Source organism: Crotalus tigris, unplaced genomic scaffold (assembly GCF_016545835.1).
Source record: "Crotalus tigris isolate CLP2741 ecotype Arizona unplaced genomic scaffold, ASM1654583v1 scf7180000019204.250258, whole genome shotgun sequence".
Taxonomy (NCBI): domain Eukaryota; kingdom Metazoa; phylum Chordata; class Lepidosauria; order Squamata; family Viperidae; genus Crotalus; species Crotalus tigris.
The window spans coordinates 216,379-238,078 of NW_024097432.1; the positions used below are offsets into that span (position 1 = coordinate 216,379).

At 35.5% G+C, this 21,700-nt stretch overlaps 1 protein-coding gene across 1 annotated transcript in view; it reads right to left on the bottom strand.

The window, feature by feature from the left end:
- The window catches only part of LOC120316019 (fibulin-5-like), a 39,731-nt gene that overhangs the window by 11,216 nt on the left and 6,815 nt on the right, over positions 1-21,700 (bottom strand). Inside the window, exons 2-5 of the mRNA XM_039361117.1 lie at positions 12,487-12,609; positions 7,550-7,666; positions 3,563-3,682; positions 513-632 (exon numbers count right to left, since the gene is read on the bottom strand). Coding sequence (XP_039217051.1) covers positions 513-632; positions 3,563-3,682; positions 7,550-7,666; positions 12,487-12,609 — 480 coding nt within the window. The remainder of the gene's footprint in view (positions 1-512; positions 633-3,562; positions 3,683-7,549; positions 7,667-12,486; positions 12,610-21,700) is intronic.

Sequence of the window (21,700 nt, forward strand, 5' to 3'; positions counted from 1 at the left end):
TATAAAAGCTTAGTTCTGCCAAGTAAGTCAATCAACAGATCTTTTGAAATGTGCTCAACTGGAGGGAAGTACTCACAGATGCATAAAGAAAAGTTTTGCAACCACAAAATACTTGCAGAATGTTTTAAAAGGTTCTCTGCTTTCAAAGCTAGTAAATAAGAATGCAGTTACTATAGAATCAGCTTTCTCCATTAAAGTCTTCCCTTTTGGAAAATATGATACAATATACAAAATACAATATGTGTAGAAAAGTATCACAGCATTAGGTGACCTTTAGCTGCTCTGGAAAATAGTTGGTTAGCCAGAAAAGCCATTAACTTTGAAACATTTCTTATTTAGTTATGCTTCAGTGATATTGTGTAATAGCTTTCAATACTATCTTTTTGTAATAAAATTTTCAAAAACTAATTCTCTTAAGCATTACTATTATTACTACTATTTCCAAAAGAGTAACTACTGGCTTATTTGCCCTCTAATTATATTTGAAAGACAAATAAATGGAATATTCTTACCTTGACACCGAGTGTCCTCAACAAGAACGTAGCCAGACGGGCAGAAACAGTAGTAGCTACCTGGCTGATTAACACATTCATGCTGGCAGAGAAATTCTGAGAAGCTGCATTCATCCATATCTAGAAATGTAAGAATATGAAAAAAAAGTTTGCTCATTCTTGATAGAATTGCTATTATTTCTAAAATTGCTATTAGTTAATAATAGATTAAAGCTCCTGAAAAACTGTTGTAATGATGCTTCATAACTGCTTGGATTGCAGTTGGAGTCAGGCTCGTAGAAAACCACAAGTACCATGTAATCTTAGATAAGCCTGCATAGAGAAATAACTTTCCATTTTCTTCTGTCTTAATGGCACATTTGTACACATCATATTCATCATTATAATTTCCTGAAATAGTGTTTTTAATCTTCCTAATTATTTTTCTCTGTTCTGCTTACAGAATTCATTCACAAATAAATTCACAATCCATTCACATTTTGTCTACTAATGTTTTGTATTTGTGACTCATGAATCCCTGGAAGAGGAATTCTATTTTGTATAAATTATTCTCTAAAACAGGTTTCCATAACCTAGTACTCTCCTAATGTACCCCATGCTTACTGACAATTTTTGGAACTTAAGTATAACACATTGGAAAACACACAAAAATCTTGTGAACATTAATAATTCACTGTAGGTTCTGCAAAGGGCTACTCAAATAAAGAATTTCACAATATAGCAATGATTATGCAATCTTCACAAAGTTTGATGGAATCCTGATGCAAATTTTTGTTACATAATACATTTGGGGAAAAGAGGCCAAAGCCATTTTAATGCACGATTCAAGTGAGAAAAAAGACTAACAGTTTAAGTCATTAATATTTTGACAATAATAGGGCAGAGGAAACTAAGACAGTCAATTACATTTTCTTTATTTTGGGAGCTCCTGGAATTAAATCTGCCTAGCAGAAATTTATTTCCTGGCAATAAAGAAAATCAAGCCTTCCAGCCTGAAGATGCCATACCTAAAATCATTGACAGCCTAAATCAATTCCCTGGTGGACCATAATCAACCACAATTATATAGATTTTGTTTTACTTCTCACTCTAAGTTTGAGAGAGAATGGCGTTTATATGTGCCAATATTTCTCAATTTATGAATGAAAATGGGGCAAAGGCAAAGACATTTAAGAAAAGAACATTGTTTTAAATCTTTGAGCAAGTTCTATATATTTTTTAATAAAAAGTAATATGAGCATTGAGGTTTGGCACATAGATATAGTAATCCTTGGACTATAACTAATAAAACCAGATTCTGGAAAAACGAATGTAAATTTGTATTTATTATTTGCCCCAATAAGAAAATAAGCTCTATCCTGGATGATGTGTCAAAAATAAGTGTTTAGAATGAGTTGTGTTAATTCTTGATCCAGCACAACATCATGGAAAAAATGCTAATATAGGAAGATGAAGAAAAGTCAGATATCCTTCTTTATGTCTGGATCTTGAAATTGTTTAAAATAGCTTTCTACACATATTCTTGTAGCTTCCAGAAGGCAAAATTAACAGATACTTATAGTAAATTGGAAGAAAGAGAATTCACATCCTCCCTCAATACTCATTTTTTGCGCTGCTTGAGTAAATATTCTCATTTAAACAAGCACAATTGATTTTCAGAATATCATTTTCATACTAAACCAAATGCTTGTGAAAACCAAGAAAACCCCAAACCACAATTTCCCAAATAGTTATATATATTTTTGCTGCTATTCAAGTAGTCATTTTTAGGTATTTTTGTGACAAGAATATGGGCTGATGCTTTTCAGTTTCATTGCTGAAGACCAAGCAATCTGTAACTGAGGATGTTGTGTACCACCAATGCAACAAAATACACATGGCTATAATCCTAGGCATAAGATTAATGTATTTATTTTGGCATAGACTTTCATGAATTAGAATCAGTTATGCAAAATGTTATCTGATTCCCCAAACTGAGCATGAACATGAAGTCAGAAACATGAAATACAAATAATAATTGAATATGAAAATTCAAAAAAAATATTGGGTTATACCAACCAAAAGGAGATTATTGGAGGTGCATTTCTCTTTGTGCTTATAAGTTTTTCTCATTCCCCCCCTACCTCCACGGAAGGATAGACTTAACTAAATATGCTGATATAAAAGAGAGGCTCATTTCTGGATGGCCCTGATGGATAGATGGCTTTGCATGCAGCAGATCCAAAGTCAGTATTGTTCATCTGTGCTCTGTCCCCAGACAAATGCCCAGAGTGTCCTGTTTATAGGGAGGAATTGTTCAGTGCTAATCACCGACAGGAACACTATAAATTGTATTTTTATACATAAACAATTTTTCAGCTGATGGGGACTTCTGACCCATTCTAATTTATGTTTAGAACTGAAATATTTTTAAAACAAAATAAAATTATGTTTAAAACTGAAGAAAAAATGTGCTCTTTGTATATGCTTACAGTTACTTTGTGTGTGTCTTCAAATCAATCTAAACTTCTGTCAACTACATAGTTAAGTCCCTTCAGATTGCTTGACAATGTTCTTCAGAGGTGATTTGCCAATGCCTTCTTCCTAGAGCTAAGAAAAAAGGACTGGCCCAAGGTCACTCAGCTGGATTAGAATTCATAGCTTTCCGATTTCAAGCCCAGTGCCTTGAAATCAAATTGCCCCACTATTAGGTACAGATACATTTTCCATTTGATTAAATTCTCAATTGAGAATTGAGTATTTCTTTCAGAATGCATTCTTCTCCAAAGTTTGATTTCCTTTTTCTAACATTAGATTGTACTGTACTGTGGAATTATTTGAAATTATTGAAGAGTGAATACAGTATACGCCCCTGATCATGTTGCTAATTGTTTCCTAATAATTGCAAGAATATCCTAACTATTATAAGAATTAATTTTCTTATTCATGTCTCAATTTCTGAATTGCTATCTTCAATGTTACAGTGAGAAAACATTATGTGTATTCCTCTCCCCCCAAAAAAGGTTTATTTCCTCCCATAGTCAAAATATTTCACAATAATTTCTACTCACCAGTACAGCTAATGCCATCGGTTTCCAATTCATAGCCCGGATCACAACGACAAAGGAATGAGCCATAGGTGTTGATACAGTTTTGTACACAAGGGTTGTTAGTTGTACATTCATTCACATCTGTGGATAGCCAGTACTTAAAAAATTAATGATCTTTCTCAAGTTTTAATTAATATTTGCAGCTTTGAAAAAATATCTACAATTAATACTGCAATCAAAACTTATTCTTAGATGTTTAAAATAATAATATAACTACTTCCCACTCTCAAAAACTAGGATCCCCCTTTATTTCTGTTTTGTTCTGTTCCAAATTAATCACATACAGTAGTCCAATCTTCATATGGGGATCTGAATTTGTGTTTCTTATTTCCTATTAGTCCATAGATAAGTATCTTCAGCAATGCAACAAACGTTGACTCCATTGATTGGTCTTCCAGATCACCTGTTGGCTAGCCAAATGTAATCAACTTCTGATAAAGATTTATGTCACCATGTAGGTTCTAGTTTATATAGACATTTTATTCCATGTGTTTGGTTTCTCAATATTCTACATGGTTGATTTTCCAATATAATATAATATCAGCTTTCATATTGCTTTCAACTGTTCCAACCATCTTGTGCTCCTGATAGGAGTTTGCAGTGAGGTGGAATAGAGTCATAAGAACTATAAATCATGATTACAGTCTGGCACATGTGTATCAGTTTTTTATTCTGTCTTTTTAAGACATGGTGCCCCCTTTCTTTCTCTCATGTAAGGACAGACATATTTCAGAAACTCAGTTTAGGAAAAACATAGATTAGGGTAAAAGGAAATGTTTCCAATTTTCTCAACATTAACAGCATGGATGCCCAAAGAACATTGGAAACTAGTACAAACTAGTACATGACTGAATATGAATGCATTGTATTGCCCCAAGTACAATAAATTAGCCATTGATGTGGTTTTAAGTATTATACACGCTATTAGAAGTTACTACTATAGTACAATATGTAGTACTGGACCCAGGGGGAATGCAGGCCAATCAGAGAATTCTTGCATCAAGGTAGAACAGGCCAGTTATTTCTTATTTCTAGGCTAAATAAGGGATATTTAATATATTTACAGTCTGGGACAAAATAACAAATGCTTCCTTCTTATCACTTCTGAAATTGAGGGGACATAATACATGTTCTCAGCTTTCTGTCTGCAACTATGCGGGAGATGACCCAATTAGGAAGTCAATTTATATCAAATCAGACTATGTTGTCATTACATTTCATTCAGAAGTGCCTGTTCAGATGGGCAGAGAAGATTTATAGTCAAAAGCAGGAGTTTTTCACATTACCTAATATCTAACAGCTTTTAAATTGAAGATGCCTGGATTGAGTACAGGCAATTCTTGACAATCATTGTTTTAGTGAGTATTTAAAGTTACAACGGCACTGAAAATGCGACTTATAACCAGTTCTCGCACTTACAAACATTGCAGTATCCTCAAAGTCACATGGTCAAAATTTGGGCACTTGGCAACCAGTGTGTATTTACAATGGTTGTCATATCCCAGGATCATTTGTGACTTTCCCAGTCAGCTTCTGAGAAGAAGAGTCAATGGAGCAAGTTGGATTTGCTTAACAACCACATGATTCACTTAACTGCAGTGATTTGCTTAAAATCCATGGAAAAACAAGGTTGTAAAATAGGATGTGACTCACTTAACAACTGCCTTACTTAGCAATGGAAATTCTGGTTCCAGTTATGGTTGTGAGTTGAGGCATACCTGTATAGCATCTTCTGCAGACAAACATACGTTCTGTGTTTCATGCTACTTTCCTAAGGAGTCACAGAGTAAACAAAAGCTCATAGCATATCTCATTGTTTTTAAGAAATGTTGCAGAGTTCATGAGAAATAAACAAATTAAACTCCTGCCAAAATGTTAGGAACAAATAATGTACAAGTCACTCTAGCCTTCCATGCAGAACTTGTGTTTTATAAAGAGTAAGCATCCACTATATGAGGCAAAGGGAGGTATAGAAAAATATTCTTTATGCTCTATTTGGGATTAGACCAATATGGCAAACAAAACTTAATGTATTTTGCAGATGTTTCCTTGTTTATCTATTAATTTTAAGACTCCAACTGTTTAATCATAACAAAAACTGACCAAATGGAGCAGGACACACAAAAAAGAAAAATGTACAAAAGCCAGGGATTGCCACCCACAATAGGATCATTGGGATCATTTTTTTTAATATCCAAGTTTTATTCCCCACCTTCAAGATTAGACAACTGACAGTTTTGCAATGGAAGAACTAGCAGAAAGCATTTTCCCCCAAAGCCTTAAAAAACAAAAACTGTCTGCAAGGGAGGCATTTCGTAATTGTACTACACTATAAATTGGCACATATTGCAAAATTCATCTAGACAGCTACTCTAATTGGAGTACAGCTGAACTGCAGTTGGAAAACTGTAAATGCATGCTGGTACAATTATCATCAACACATGATGTCCAGGTAGTCCTCAACTTACAATTGTAATGGAAGCCCGATTTTGCATTGTAAGTTATGATGATCTTAAGTTGAAGCATACACCTGACCAGACTGAATTTTATAATCTTTTTTGCAACAGTTGTTAAGTGAACATTGTGGTTCTTAACTGAATGTGACAGTTGTTAAGCAAACACTGCAATCATGAAGTAAATCCATGTATTTCTATGGGTTGTGGGTTGGTTGGTTTGTTTTTTGCCAGAAACTGCCCTAAAAAATCCTCACCCAGCAAAACAATATCATAAATCATAGTCACATGACTACAGAATGCTGCAACCAGACATAAAGCTGAACTGGCTGCCAAGCACCTGGAATACTATCATGTGACCACAGGGCTATGTGCGGCCATCAGAACTTGGGGAGCAAGTTGTAAATAGCTTTTGGAGGAGTGTTGTAACTTTGAGTGGTCATTAAGTGACCATTCATTAAGCAAGCTCTATATGTACAGCCCTTGGATCTTAAGGCCATAGTAAATTCCCCTGAACCTATTTATATTTTTACTGAAAAATGGTTGTATAGTATTGGGTATTCTTTAACTGCTACAGTATCAAATGTTCAAGAGAAATGTATGTCACTGAAATGGCAACTTCCACCTTACCACAACTCACCAAACTAGGAAGTGATCAATTGAAGGGCGGTTTGCCAAATAGAGCTAATCTCCATTTATGAGCAGAAATCCTGTGAATACAGGTGGGAAAGGAGAAGTTTCACATATAATTCTTTCTTATTTCCTTATATTTATTAGTTGCCATGGTTCATAACATTTATAATGTAGTCAGTTTGAAATATGATTTTTTTTCTATTTTTAAGCCAAATTCATTCCCCTGAAAAACTATTCTATGGCTCAAGACATAAAATGGAATTCTACCAATAAATATTGCTTCTCAGTGCTCATTACCAATGACCCATTTTTGAACTTGCTTAATAACCATTTTATATACAAAATTCAACGTATAATAGCGTAGAGAGTTTTTTCCAAAAGAAAAAAGTAGAGATAAAGAATAAATGTAGAAGATGTAACTTCAGTATATCATTAGAAAGGTAGCAATAAACTTAGAGAAAATAGAGGGGCTGGAATGGCTTTCAGTGCCCAGTAAACATTAAGTCATATGATCCAGGCCTTTCTAGCTGTAAGTGTGAATATGTACATAAAAGTTGGAGTTTAATGCATTTAATTGTTTAATTATGAAAATGCATATTAATATACTTAATTATAGAATAAATACATTATTCTGATGACATATTATTTTCAAAAAGGGGAAAAAGATATAAAGTTGCTGGGATAAATATATTCATAATGTTATCTGAATACCAACAAAAGAGAATATTTGTAGGTCAGGGTTGAAATGAGGGTTCCTTGCTGCTTTCTGAACTTGCTTGTATGTTATATGAATGTTGACACAATTCCTGGTCTGGGAATTGGAATCCTGCTTTTCCTCCCTCTTCCCTCCTCTACACAATACCTTGACACGATCTTCCGTCTTCATTCAGTACAAATCCTGGGTTGCAGGTACAGGAATAGGAGCCAGGTACATTGGCACATAGCTGATGACAGTATCCATAGCGACATTCATCTATATCTAGTAAACAAATTGAATAGAAGTGAAACCTATAGTTGCATTTGCCACATTAGAAAAAAAAATTAGAAGCCAGTATTTCCTTACAATATTTGTTAACAGATTTTAAATAATTATGATATGATCAATAGTTATGTTATTCCGGCTATCACAGTGGTTCTCAACCTTTTTAATGCCGCGACCCCCAACCGGTCGTCAGTCAAGGACTACTCAACTGGTGCAGCACCGTTTGCAGAATGGGACTTTTGGCGGGCTCAGCAGGGCAGAGACAGCCTGGACAATTCCTATTGGCTTTTGAAAGCCAATAGAATTAGACTCTATTCAAGAGAGTCTATTCTATTGGCTTTCAAAAGCCAATAGAATAAAAGGGAGTAGCACAGCTAAGGAAAAGGGGGAAAAAATGGCGGACTGCATTGTTTGGCGACCCCCGTGAAATGGTCGTTCGACCCCAAACGGGGTCCCGACCCACAGGTTGAGAACCGCTGGGCTATCAGATTTTATGCACAACTTTATTTCATCAAATATTGCAATCCCCTTTCATTTAAAGTCTCCTTCAGCAGCTTACTAAGGGCAAGTGGCATCAACACCTTCTTTGTAACTGCACTCTATTTGCTTTTAGCCTAATTCAAGTCATGCAAGCAGGGATCAAACTGTTTGACATGTCTGGAACTTTGGCATTAAGCAAAATCTCTATTTGAGCTTCTGATAAGCATAACACATCTGGGCTTAGATATGAAGGGCCTGATTGCATGAACTGGTGATGAAGACCCAGACTTTTTGCTTCCTGAATCAATGAAAATGGTGCGAACTTTCCATTTTTATGTACAGAAGCCAATTGGCTGGCAGTTGAATCTTATTTCATGCCAGATAACACGATGACGCAATGGAGGAACCAAATGGTAGACAGTTATTTTCATTTTGTTAAGTTCTTCTGAGGAAAGGACCATTGAAATGCCTAAATAGACTTAAAGGTATATAGGGAAAGCCATTTTTGATCATTTCCATGAACTGCCAGATTGTAGACGGGACATTCTAGGAGTTGGACTCTACATACTAGTTAGGGGATAGCTGCTTTAATTAATCTACTATGGTGAAGTTCATATAACACACATTGTTAGGTGGTTGTACTAACTGAATATCTGTTGTTTGTAGAGCATGGCTCAGTTCAATATGCAAATTCAGGCAACTGTGGATTATTTAGCATAAATTTAATTCACAAATTCTTTAGTGGCCACAGATTGTTACAATGCTGTTGGCAAATATTCAAAATCCAGAAGAAAAGAATAACAGATGGTGGATGGATGGATGGAACTAATAGGGAACTAATAGTAAGATGGGTGGCCAATAAATTTAATAATGAAAAATAAACAAACATATAAATCATTTGGCATAACAGCTAACAGGTTGATTATTGTCCCTTTGGTGCACTTATGTTTTTTTAAACATAGTTAATAACTTTGTTATCTGAGCTCATTGATAGAATAAAAAAATGAATTGACATGAAATTGGGAATAGGAAGGCAACTGTAGCACTATGCGTACTCCAGTTGTACAAAACATATATAAAGAATGTGGTCAGTTTTAAAAAGCTGGAGAAACACAAATCCACAGCAATTGATAACATATGTTATATATTCAGTTAAAATATGTTATTTTACAGCCCAAGGAACCATATCCAAATACTTTAAACATCTTTTAAAGTACACCCTACTTCATATTGTTTTAAAGATAGACTCCCATACTTTGTTAATATTCTCCTTCATTACCTGCTTTACTTTATGTTTGAACTTTTACAAATATCAAAATACATGGACATTTATGTTTTATAAATGTTTATATTTAATACAGTTAAAATTCAAAATTCAACAAACAAGACTGGCTTTTGTCATTCTAACAGCCATCCACCACGATATTTTCACCTGCATTATAAGACTATTTCAGAATTTTTAAAAAGCAGATGTATTTATAGGAACTGCAGCCAGAAAGGATTACTTTATTTCTTCTTTGTTCATGCTAAAGACACAAGTATGCCCAAAAGATAATTTCATTATTTGAAAGAGTTGAAGTCAACAATTCTGATATTGGATTGCATTTTTTTTCTTTGTCAGAAAAGAAGAAGAAAAATAATTCTATTTCCTAATAATTTCCCTAACCACCTGCTTAATTTGGTTTCGATTCTGCTATTTCTCTGGTTTTACAATTGGTTGCATTCTAGACTGTGTTTATTTGCCCAATAATTTCAAGTCCATTACTCTATTCCAAGAGTGCCTTTTGGATGATTCCAACAGTTTTTCATGGAAAATTCTCTGATTATATTCATGGTCTACTTTTCCCAGCACCTCAGTTATTTTAGCAAACAGTGGAAGAGAGTACTAGAAAACATTTCTCTCTATTTCCTGTAAACAAGTCATGATGGATTTTTCTTTCAAATAGAGATGTTTTTTCTCTCTCAAAATGGAATGATTTGCTATAGTTGGGTCAAGTGTAGCCTGGAAGTTCACTATTTTTCAACCTGGGGCTAAGAGGTCAAGTTTCCACCATAAAATGTCTGTGAAATAATAAGGTCATGAGCTACTAAAGCTTTGTATCCGGAAGAGGCTTCAAGTGGTTTACTAGCCAAATCTGGGCAAAAACCTTCCTGGTCATGGCTTCTAACTGCTGTTGCAGCCGTTAGTCACAAGTCAAGAGGGGCTTCCAAGTTGCAGACCTGATCCTACAAGATAGTAAAACTCTGTCCAGAGCTAAAGATGGAAGAGTTATGGAGCCTGAGATTTTCTAAACAAACAGTAACTTGCTGGGATTTATTTAGGCCTGTACCATCCCATCTAGCCCCACATAACATCCAGGCACAGCATAGTGACTCCAGCGTCATCTCTTGCTTGGCCTGTGGTGGAGATATAAAAATGAGTATCAGCAATCTGCTGATAGACCAAATCAATGAATGATTTTTTTTAATGTTAAAAAAAGACAGGCCAGGGTCATGAAAAGGTCCAAATAATTCAGTTTAGCCAAAGCCCTTCGTAAATGTTGCTCCATACCTTCTTAATCCTCTCTAAAAAGGAAATATAATATCTTTCTTTGATAGAAAGTAAGGATGAAGTAAACAGCTAATAAATAATAAATAAATGTACTTTTGCCTCCTTCATATCCGAGAGATTGACTCCACACATGACTAAACCGCCTGCTTGATTGTTGGGAAAGGATCCATAAGAAAATTGGGGCAGCCCCTCTTGCTTGTTATCTTTTCTTTGAGAAATTGATGGTGCCAATTAGCCTCATAGTAATCACAGAAAAGTCAACCTGACCCAAAAAATGATGTTGTTCTCCATATCAAGAACACATTCTCACTGTCCCAAAAGCTAGAGCCCAAGAGTGACTCCCTATATATGGTGAGCCCACGATCATATTAACATCATGAGCTCATAACTCATAGTTATCATGAAACTATGAAAATCCAAGGAAATCCTGAACTCGTCCCCTAGATCGAATAAAATCCAAAATACGTAAGATGAGGTTGAATACCTTGGATAGGGAAGCTTCAGTGTGGCAAAAAGGGTGATATATTTAGTTTTTACTTGGTGCATATAGGAATCCATATCCAGCAACCTGTGGAGCAGGGCAATTGACCACTATCCATTTTAGTTAAATGCTTACTTAAAAGCACCTAGATTTGGCACCAGTATAAAAGAAAATAATAAGAGGAGTATTCTAAAGATGTTGCTTCATTCTGCAAAAAGAATAAAATAATCACAATGGCTTGCAATTTAAAAGCATGATGCAACAGAAAAAGGAATGAAAACAAACTCTTTCCTTGCTCATTCATATATAAGAGAGAGTCGGGCAGATAATAGACGGACAGACAGACACGCACTCTGGTCATCATGTCTATATGATGAGCAGAGGAATGTGGCAGGAAATTGTTCTGAAGGGAGAGAAGCCAGATATCTGCTGTTCCCAGTAAGGTTGTTAGACTGAACTAATGTATTTCACCATCTGATGAAATCAGCTGGAAAAGCCAGTCACAGCCAACAAAAGCAATGCATTCAAAGCAAAGAATCCATTATAGAACCGTCCTGGTGTTTCAGCTAGTTTATTCCTTTGATAATGTTTTGGGGGCTCTTAAAAAAGTCGCCCAAATTTCATGCCCTTTCATATAGCATTCTAAAAAAAAAAATCCTCTTGATAGTTGGAATTCATGATCTCATCAATTGATAAACATGTCATGACTATGACAGTACTGTTTGCTAATGTAACACCATAATTTGGCTATGTGCTGGTATTGTGCAACTAAATACAAGTAAAAGGAATGTTTTCCACATTAATCAAGAGAGGAAAATATGTTAATCTATTGATGCCAGTTATGTCCCTTGGAATATGCACAGAATCTGGAGAGGGACATTCAAGTAACACTTTCAAGAATAGTAGTTCTCAAGTCATTGCAGGCAGTCCTCATTTAGCAACTGCCTCATTTAGCAACCATTCACTGTTATTACAGTGTTGAAAAAGTAATTTTGCAGGCTTGTAAAGAAAAAAAAGCTGAAGTAAGATAAGCACAGTCACAGTTTCACTTAATCACCACTTTGCTTAACGATCAAGCTGCCAGACCCAATTGTGGTTACTAAATGAGGACTACGTGTATTGAAGTCATAAGCTATTTTTTCTCAGCCTCACTTGTAACGTAAAGTTCCCTTTCTTTCCCCATCTATCTTTGTTATCCTTTAATAGAAGTTTGAAGAGAGAGGGTCACTGGTATTTCTTCTGGGAATCATGTAGAAATTCCAGATAGCAGTTTCTAAAAGAGTAGCTGATCCCATTGTAACATACCTAAGCATTGGCCTTCTAAAAGCCAATATCCTTCAGTGCAGGAACAAGTATATCCTCCTTCAGTGTTGATGCAGATTTGGGTAGGATTGCACTGATGTGATTCAGTTGCGCATTCATCGACATCTGCAATGCAGATAATAATTAAGGATTACTTGATTATTGAGAAGAAAAGCAACATTTATTTTAAGTTCTGGTCCCATCCCTTGTGATACAGCATAAAAAGATTCATATAACTAAATAAATCAAAAGAAATGCCAAAATACAGTTGGAGTTGCTTTAAGAATGTTTCTGAGGCATTGGAGATAATTCACTCTGTGCCAAGAGCTGAATGAATCAAAATCATTGGCAGTTCAGAAGAAACATCTCCACCCATCAGATACTCTGTCTCTTATCAAATTGATTCAGTGTCAGGGGGTGTTCATAATTTCTTGTGTTACATTGACTGGTCCAATTCCTGGAAAACAACATTTCTGAATGCATACCAACTCAGCATCCAGCATCCTGTTTCTCTCCTTGTTTCATTACATTTGTTTTTACAGAGAAGAAAACCCAAGGGATGGTAAGAGCTGCTGCAAAATCATTCTTCAGCATTATTTAGGAAACCTGGTATAGTAGTACTGTTGTTTAGCAGTTGCAAAGAAAAGAAAGCTAATGAGATAGAATTTAGGAAGAAACCTCATCAGTGGGGGCAAGATGGTGATGATGATAATTTATAGGCTGCCCATCTCATATAAATAACTCTTGGCAGCTCACAATCAAAACACAATTAAAACAGAATATAAACAGTGAAACACAACCAAAATAGCTGAAACAAAAACAACATAAAAATAGCTGAGAAAACCCACAACTGATGATACAGGATCATCCATACCATCAGGGCCCCAAGCTTAATGACAAAGCCAGGTTTTTATGCCCTGCAAAAGAGCAACATGGCTGGGGCAAGTCTAATTAGGCGAGAGATGTTGTTCCAGAGGATATGAGTCACAGCACAAAAATGCTGCCCTCCTAGATACTGACAGGTGACATCTTTTCATAGACACAAAGCATGCCTCTCCTGCCTTGAATTTTATATTAAAAATGCAGAATAAAATAATAATATTAATAATTGTCAATAACAAAGACAAAGAAATGTGGATGGTGGATAATGCAGTACCTGGAGACAGCAGAATAGAAGAAAAACAATGGACAAAATACAAAGACCTGCAAATAGAAATAGAAGAACTATGGCAAAAGAAAGCAAAGATGGTGACAACAGTAATAGGTGCTTGAGTACAATCCCCAAACAACTAGAGTCCCACTTGAACACCATCAGCATTGACAAAATCGCCATCAGTCAATTGTAAAAGGTAGTTTTACTTAAATATATTCCACTGAATATTGTCAGTAGGAAAGGGGGGGGGTATTAATGAGAATCACCACTCAGAACCAGAAACTGAACCCATCTCAGTCTTCTGTAGCCCATATTTAACTTAAAATCAGATTAGAATAGGTGATTGAGGTGAAATAAAAAATGTAATAGGAAAAAAGCAAACACAACTGTTCTAGAAAAGATAGTAGTGTGTAGGCTTATTGACCATAGGAAGCTACAGTAGGTATACAAAGCCCGAACAATATCAAATCAAACAAAATTGAGAGGGAAGAAGAGAGAAATCACACACACAAGTGTTCCAAGGACATTCTTTGGCATCTTTTTGTTCTTTGGAAAACTATTACTAAAGTAAATGGACCAGAGAGTATTGTGCAAACACAATTTCCCCATTCAATTGCTCAGTTTAATGCAACCCACCAATCTGCTGCCGGGGCCTTGAATAGGAACATCCCTGAAATATATAACCAAATATGGTTTATCAAATTTTTCACTTTTGTCTTTTACAAAGAATTTGTCTGATGGGCCAAGTTAGAAAGTAATGACCATGTGTGACCCAGAGATAGATCATCTGCAATGCTAATACTGCGTTAACATGAAAGAACAGCACAGTTTCAATGTTAATTGTATGTAACCTTCACCCAAATGGACTTCTTGTACTCACTAAGCATGCCTTTATTTACTTTAATCCCCCTTATTTTAATTCTTTATTAGAATGTTACTTGGTTTTGCACAAGGAACTCCTTGAGAATGCTTGTCATGAACAAAATTTGGCAGAATACTGTATAAAAAATATTTAAGATAGTTTAAATTTCCTCTTTTTAGATACTGCTCCTCTATACATTCAGCTTCATATAATTCTGTCTGTCCTAACTGTATAATTTTCTCTGAGCTACAGAAACACATTGTATGATGTTGCATTTGCATCCAATGATCTATTTGACATGGTTTGCTCATATGAGGAAAAACCATAATTTAAACATTTGGAAATTACATAAAAAATAATGGCAAGTTATTCTAAAGTTCCAGAGTACAGTACTAAATACATTATGCTACAAATACATAATCAAGCCTTTGATAACTATCACAGCATTCACTTTACAACTGTGGCTTTTGTTTTATGACTTCCACATAAAACAATCACCATTTTAAAAAAGGTTGTAAAATCAGATTGGTTATGTGATGACCCACGTAAAGACTGTCCCATGTAAGTCAAAGTCTGCCTGTAGATTTTTAAGGCTGTGTTTCTATGCATACTTTGTATTTAAATGCTTAGATCCTAACGTTTTGGAATTAATTATGCAAAGAAATCCAAATACATTCATTCTTTGCCAGTACTGTTGATAATGCAAACTAAAATCCTTGAAAGATTTTCAAGTTCAAGTAAAGATGTAAAAATATGTAAAATGCCTTCTTAAGTATTTTTTAAGTATTTTAAAGCCTGCATTATGAATTATAATGTAAAGATAGTCTAATAAATGGTCTACTTGATACGGATTTGGGAATTTTTCTTCAGGCCAAACTACCAAACTTTGTTTTCCATTCACATCAATTTAATTTATTCCATTTAGGCACCACCTGACTCTGAACTGGCTCCGGGTGGTATACAATGAAAGCAGTCAGAATAGAAATATAATACAGCAAATAAATAAATAAAAAGTTGCCTTCCTATGAATGGTATGTGTCTTCCTCAATCTCAGATCCTCCATAGGAGGCTGTGAAATGGAGGGGTCTATGCAGCATCTTAGCTGTTCCTAACATTTCACTCTTCTGGACCGAGAGTTCCAATATTGATCATGGGATCTATTGGAACCACTTTCCCAGCTTAGGGCTTACAGCCCTGAGTGCTCCTACCACCATTGAAACTACCTTGGTCTTTACTTTCCACATCCTTTCTAGTTCTTCCTTCATGTTCTGGTACTTCTCCAGCTTCTCATACTCCTTCTTCTTGATGTTGGTGTCACTTGGCATCACTACATTTATCACCCCTGCTCTCTTCTGATCCTTGTCTACTATCACAATGTCTAGTTGATTGGCCAATACCTGCCTGTCTTGATGAAGATAGCAATAATGATACCAAAGCATTCATAATATTAATATATCAGAAGCAAGAAATCAACCATGATCGCAGGTGGAATAGCAGAAGAATAGAAGGGAATTAGGAGATTGTTAATAGTATTTTGCCTTTTTTTTTTAAATTACTGTACAGAAGAAGTAAGGCAAATAACAGCACCTTAATCAGCATTTGAATGTGGAAGGCTGAAAAACATAGACTATTTAAAACATTGACAAACAGCACACATCAGCAAACTATTCCCATACATCAGAGGTGTCAAACTGCTGGCCCGTGGGCTGGTTGCATCATGTAGAGGCCGTGCCCACCCCAGCTCCGGCAATGCAAAAAAAGTCACGATATGTTGTGACATGTCACGTGACGCAGTGAGTTTGACACCTGTGCTATACATCAAGTTCAGATTCATCAATCCAGATTCATCAATCCAGATTGTTTGAGACATCCCCATATGTGAAATAAAATTTTATTATTTTTTCCTCAGTTTAGCTGTTCAGTTGCCCCCCTCCCATTAAAAAAATTTAATAAACAAACAAACAAACAAATAGCAAACTTCTGGCTTTCATTTATAACAATACTGGGACTTCTTTATCTTGCTTTTGGTTTTGTGACATTTCAATGGTCTACCTCTCTTGATATATTTATTCTTTCTCTGTGCTTGTCCTTTTAGACCAGGGTTCATGGTCAGTTTCTTCCCCACCCTCATGTGAACATTGTAGAATCATCCTCATCTCCCACAGAAGATTTTTTTCCAACGGAATGCTTGGAAATGCTTGTTGGCTTTCCCCCAAGATGAATATTAAAATAACATTAAGCTCTGTTCTGACTCTTTCTGCACACTTTCTAGTTTTAGGATATCCGTTTTGAGATGAGGTGACCAAATGGTACATTCCAGAATGTTGTTTTTGGCCAGGTTCCTCATTAGGAACAACTTGTGGGGCACAAATAAAGTTATTATGAGACTACCCACTACTGACTGCCTGTGCAACTGCATGCTTTATAATATAACAACCAGCCCAAGAACAAACTCAGATAGAAGCTCTTGAATCACAATATGCCTCATTTGTATTCTGAAGTCAATTAACAGACTTAGTTACCAAACATCAGAAGGATAGTGTTTTGGTCTTGGCAACTGGCAGACATTATTATGGCAACACATGATTTTTAGAGTTTGGTAGAAACTTTTTAAAACTAACCAGTTTTAATTATAGGCATAAGCCTTCATGAGCTTTATGATATTTAAGAATTTTCTCTTAGCTCAAAGATAACGAGAATCTTTTATAAGAGAGTTGGTGGAAAAGGTGAATTTCTCACTGGTATCTCTAACCCGCCATCTTGTCAGTTGCCTTGGGAAAAGTCTTGATAGGTTCTGGAAAAGAAAAGATTGTCCATTCTTTATGTGTGATCTTTGGCTTTGCTGAAACCAGACAGCTTATGCAGGGGAAAGTAAATTGCTTTTCAAAAGTTATTAAATTTTGGATCTGATCCTTAGCCAGCTGTGCTCCAAGTGCAACTCTCACAAAGCTACACTAATTCTTCTCTAAGCAATGTGACTTTGGGGATTTTTTCTAAGTAAAGATGTATTGGACAAATGCCAGCACTGGAGAAACATCTTTGAGTAGTTTTGGCTTGAAAAATATAACAGCTGTGTCCTCATTACCATTAAATGGACAGAGTCTATGTAATGTTTTTACCAATGTACACATTACAAACCCCATATCCACTTTACTTCTTTCAAGTACTAAAGTTATTTAGAAATGCCTTTAATATCAGTTCAAAGAATAATTCATTTATGCTGCAATTTAGTACTTATTGTAAAAAGGTATTCTACTTTAAAACATGAATAAATGAAGGAAATCAGGATCTGATGTAATACTTAGCTGTGTGTAGTTTATCCTTAGTAATTCATTTGATAAACTGCTTTACAGTATTGAAACTTTTAAGGAAGGCAATTACTATGTTAGCCTTTGGCAGAAAAACACACAGAATAATTGTTACACTTCTACTAGAGTTTTAATTTTAAAAAATAGCCTAGTTCTTCATTTGGTCCACAAATGCATATGTTATTTGTTTATGCATCTAAGCAGAATTATTATGATGGTAACCCCAAAATAATAACGTCTATGAACTGGAGAATCAGAATTTGAAGAGATTGGAGGCATATAATCAGATAAAAAAGGAGAGGGAATGTAACCTGAACTGGGGGTTGGTGATGGGGGGGGAGTTCATGGCAATCAGTTAATGGCAGGGGAACACATACTGAATGGTTGATAGCTCTCTGTGCTATTGGTCAAAAGAAACTAGAGGTAATCAGCTGATAGTTCCTGTATGTAAGTATGCCCAGATTCTAATGTTTGAAAAGAGCTGAAATGGAATAAAATGAAATAGCATGGTTATTCTTAGGGCTATACACTAAATGGTGAATTTGCAACAGAACTAATCTCTTTGTGATGATATGTATCTATGATCTGAATACATGTTCTCTCTGTTGTTAACCTCTGGACCACTCCATTTGCCTCTTATGCAAAGGTTCAGATTATAAGCATCTCATGTAGGAATCCTTTTGTCATTTTACGTGAAGAGAAGTCATCAGCAGAAGCAATAATATATCACTACACACTGTGGGTCAAGCTAGATATTACCTATATCTGCATGTAACATTATTGGCTCAAGAATCCCTTGGCCATTACAAGGCTCGACATCTGGAGCCTGAAGGGAAGAATAGGCTGAATCTGTGCTCTGTTGGGTTCTTTCTATAAGCTCCATGTCAGTTGTTTTATTATTGTGTCTTTGGTCTCAGAATTGGAACTTACAGATTATTATTTTTGTAATACATCATATATGCTATATTGTCAAAGTCAAAGAAAATAGACTTGCTACCTCATAGAATATGGCTGCAGAGTAACATATAATGTATAGTTCTGCAGGGCCTGTTCACATAGAAACTATGTGCTTTGGCATGAAATGTTAACAACACTGATGTTATAAATAGAAATATCACAAGGCATATTTAAGTAACTGTGAAAGGCATAATTCTATTGGGTAGGAGGGCAATGGAAGTAGAATTGGGTCATAACTAATCCATATAATGATCAAAAAGGTAGCTAAGGGGGAAATGCCAAATAGTCTTTGAGTGAGTCAGAGACAATAATTTTTGCAGAAACATTCTCAGAACCGTTATTCCATTGACAAGCACTTCAGAGCAACAAAGCATTTAGTCAACCCTCCCAGGTAAACCAGATCGGAAACATAACTAGATGGCTAATTCTACATTATTGTAAGGCTTCAGTAAAGTTGTGTCCAGAGATTCCTGTCCAGCAGCTCTGTTCAGGGAAATGCAAATTATTTTTGGGGAGGAACAAGAATGGGGGTGGGGGAAAGGGACAAGAAGCCTGCAAGCCACTGGGATGGTTTTGTTCATTTCTTTGTTGTTAAAATTGCTCATGTTCACTTAGGATTAAACAACATTTGGGCAGATCCATGTGACATGAGTGGAGTGATATCTTGCAATGTAATCCGAGATTGTTCTGAATTTGTGCAACCCGAGGAAGTAGACTGGATGCTCTGTAGTAAGAAATCTTCCATTTGTGATCTGCACCCATATTTAATTTGGTTCCTATGTTGAGTGTGTGCGTGTGTGTATGATCTTTATATCTTAGCTCATTTTTATTGAAAAACTTCTCTATTAGATGGCAGGCATGTATAAACATATTACATCTTGATTGTAGTAAAGCATTTGATGAACTATCCCATGACATGCTGATTAGGGAAGCTAGTTTATGAGCTGGATGTCATGGCAATAAAGTGGTTACATAGCTGTCTTGAAAATTAAGAATGGTCATCAAATTGGAGTAGTAAGATTTGGATAAAGAGGTAGATGGGATACATATTCAATCTGCAATGTCACAAAATTGTATGGGAAAATTTACATCATAGAATATTGACTTAAAATTTAAAATGATCTTGATGGCTTGGAGAAATGGATTGAAAATAACAATAAAACTTAACAAGACAGGTGCAAAGTTCACTTAGAAACAAAACTCGAATGCACAAATATAGGAATATTGGGCTTGATAATAGTAAGGGCAAAAAACCTATCTTGGAATAGGAGTCAATTGCAATCTGATTACAACTGCAATATAAACTCAAAGAAGACATTGCAGTCTTAACAGCATTAAAGAATACAATTTGTACTAAGTTTTTCTTGGTCAGATCCCATCTCAAGTACAATGATCAGGTTTGAGGATCACACTTCATTTCAGAGAAATCAGAAAAGGTTCAAATAAGGACAACGATCACAGGGTGAGAAGATAAGCCCTCCCCCCCCAAATAGCCTGAAAGACCTGAGTATGAGAAATGACAAGTGAGTGATATGCTCTTCAAAAATCTGAAAGGTTGTCAGAGGACCATCAAGACCTGTTCTCTTTCCTTCTAGAATAGAATACATGGAATAATGGTTTTAAGTGACAGGGGGACAGATTACGATTGACTATTATGGTAGAAAATTAAGGGCAGTTCATGGTGGACACAGGAAAAATATGAACATTTAAAAATAATTCCATCTGCCTATATTGATTCTTACTAAACTTAAAACTGAAATGAAATGCATACCCATCTAAATACTTAAGCACTCCACCAATTGCCATATGTAATAAAATCACAAATAGCATATTTATAGTTCACCCAGACTGTGAGGATACTTACAGGAAAAAAAGATTATTTTCTGTAAAATTTAAATACCATATCATGGTACATCTTTTGTTGACCACTGAGTGTATAATCAACAGCACGTTGCAGCTAGTGTTGATTCTGATATGATAAATCCATTGATATTTCTAATTATAGTCGCATTTTAAATGTTTAGATATTTAAAAATCATATATATCACAAATATAATGTGAAAAGAGACTCAGTAAAGGAAATATAACTGTAAGAATTGGCAAAAAAGTAGGTCAGATATATTAAAAGTCCACAAGGCAAAATGCTGCATTTATGTTTCTAAAAAGCAAAAATACGTTTGTTCTTAAGACAAGATATTAAAGTAACATCTGCCTTTCCTTGTAAAGCAATCTTGGCCAACCCTGTGCCCTTTAAATCTGAAAATGCTGTCTGGCTAATCTGCAAATGTTGATAAACGAATTCATATTTCTATATATTTTGGCCAAACATCTTGATTGTGGCATAGGAATGCAGCCAGATTTAGATCTGGAATCAAAATGAAGAGAACAAATAATCTGAACCAAGAAACGTAGGAGCCAAGAATAGCAATCAGTTTGATGTGTCAATATGAGTGCTGCCATCTCTTGATGCTATATCAAAGCTAAGACAGCACGATTTTCCAGAAGACTGAAAACTATTTCAACATGACAGAAGCCATGTGGAGATTTCAAGAAAGTTTCCATAGTGGAGAGTAACATGGAAAATACCCAAACTAGCAGCTTGGAGCAGCCACAATTACAAGCTCTTTTCTCTCAGAGTTTGACAGAAGATGTACCCCAGAGATATTGCAATCACATGACCGTGAGGGATGGTGCAATGGTCGCAACTTTTTCCAAGGCCGTTGTAACTTGAAACCATTGTTGTAAATTGAGGACTATCTGTCACTTCTCCAACTTAATCCAAGGCCATAAATACATGTGCAAAAGCTTTTGGTGCACTGTACAGATTTTTTTGTCTCAATTATCTCGTGGCACATAACAAAAAGTTACTAATGGTCAATGTAATTTAATTGTTTCTTATATGCTTTTTTATTCAGTACTTGAAATGGTTCCTATCCT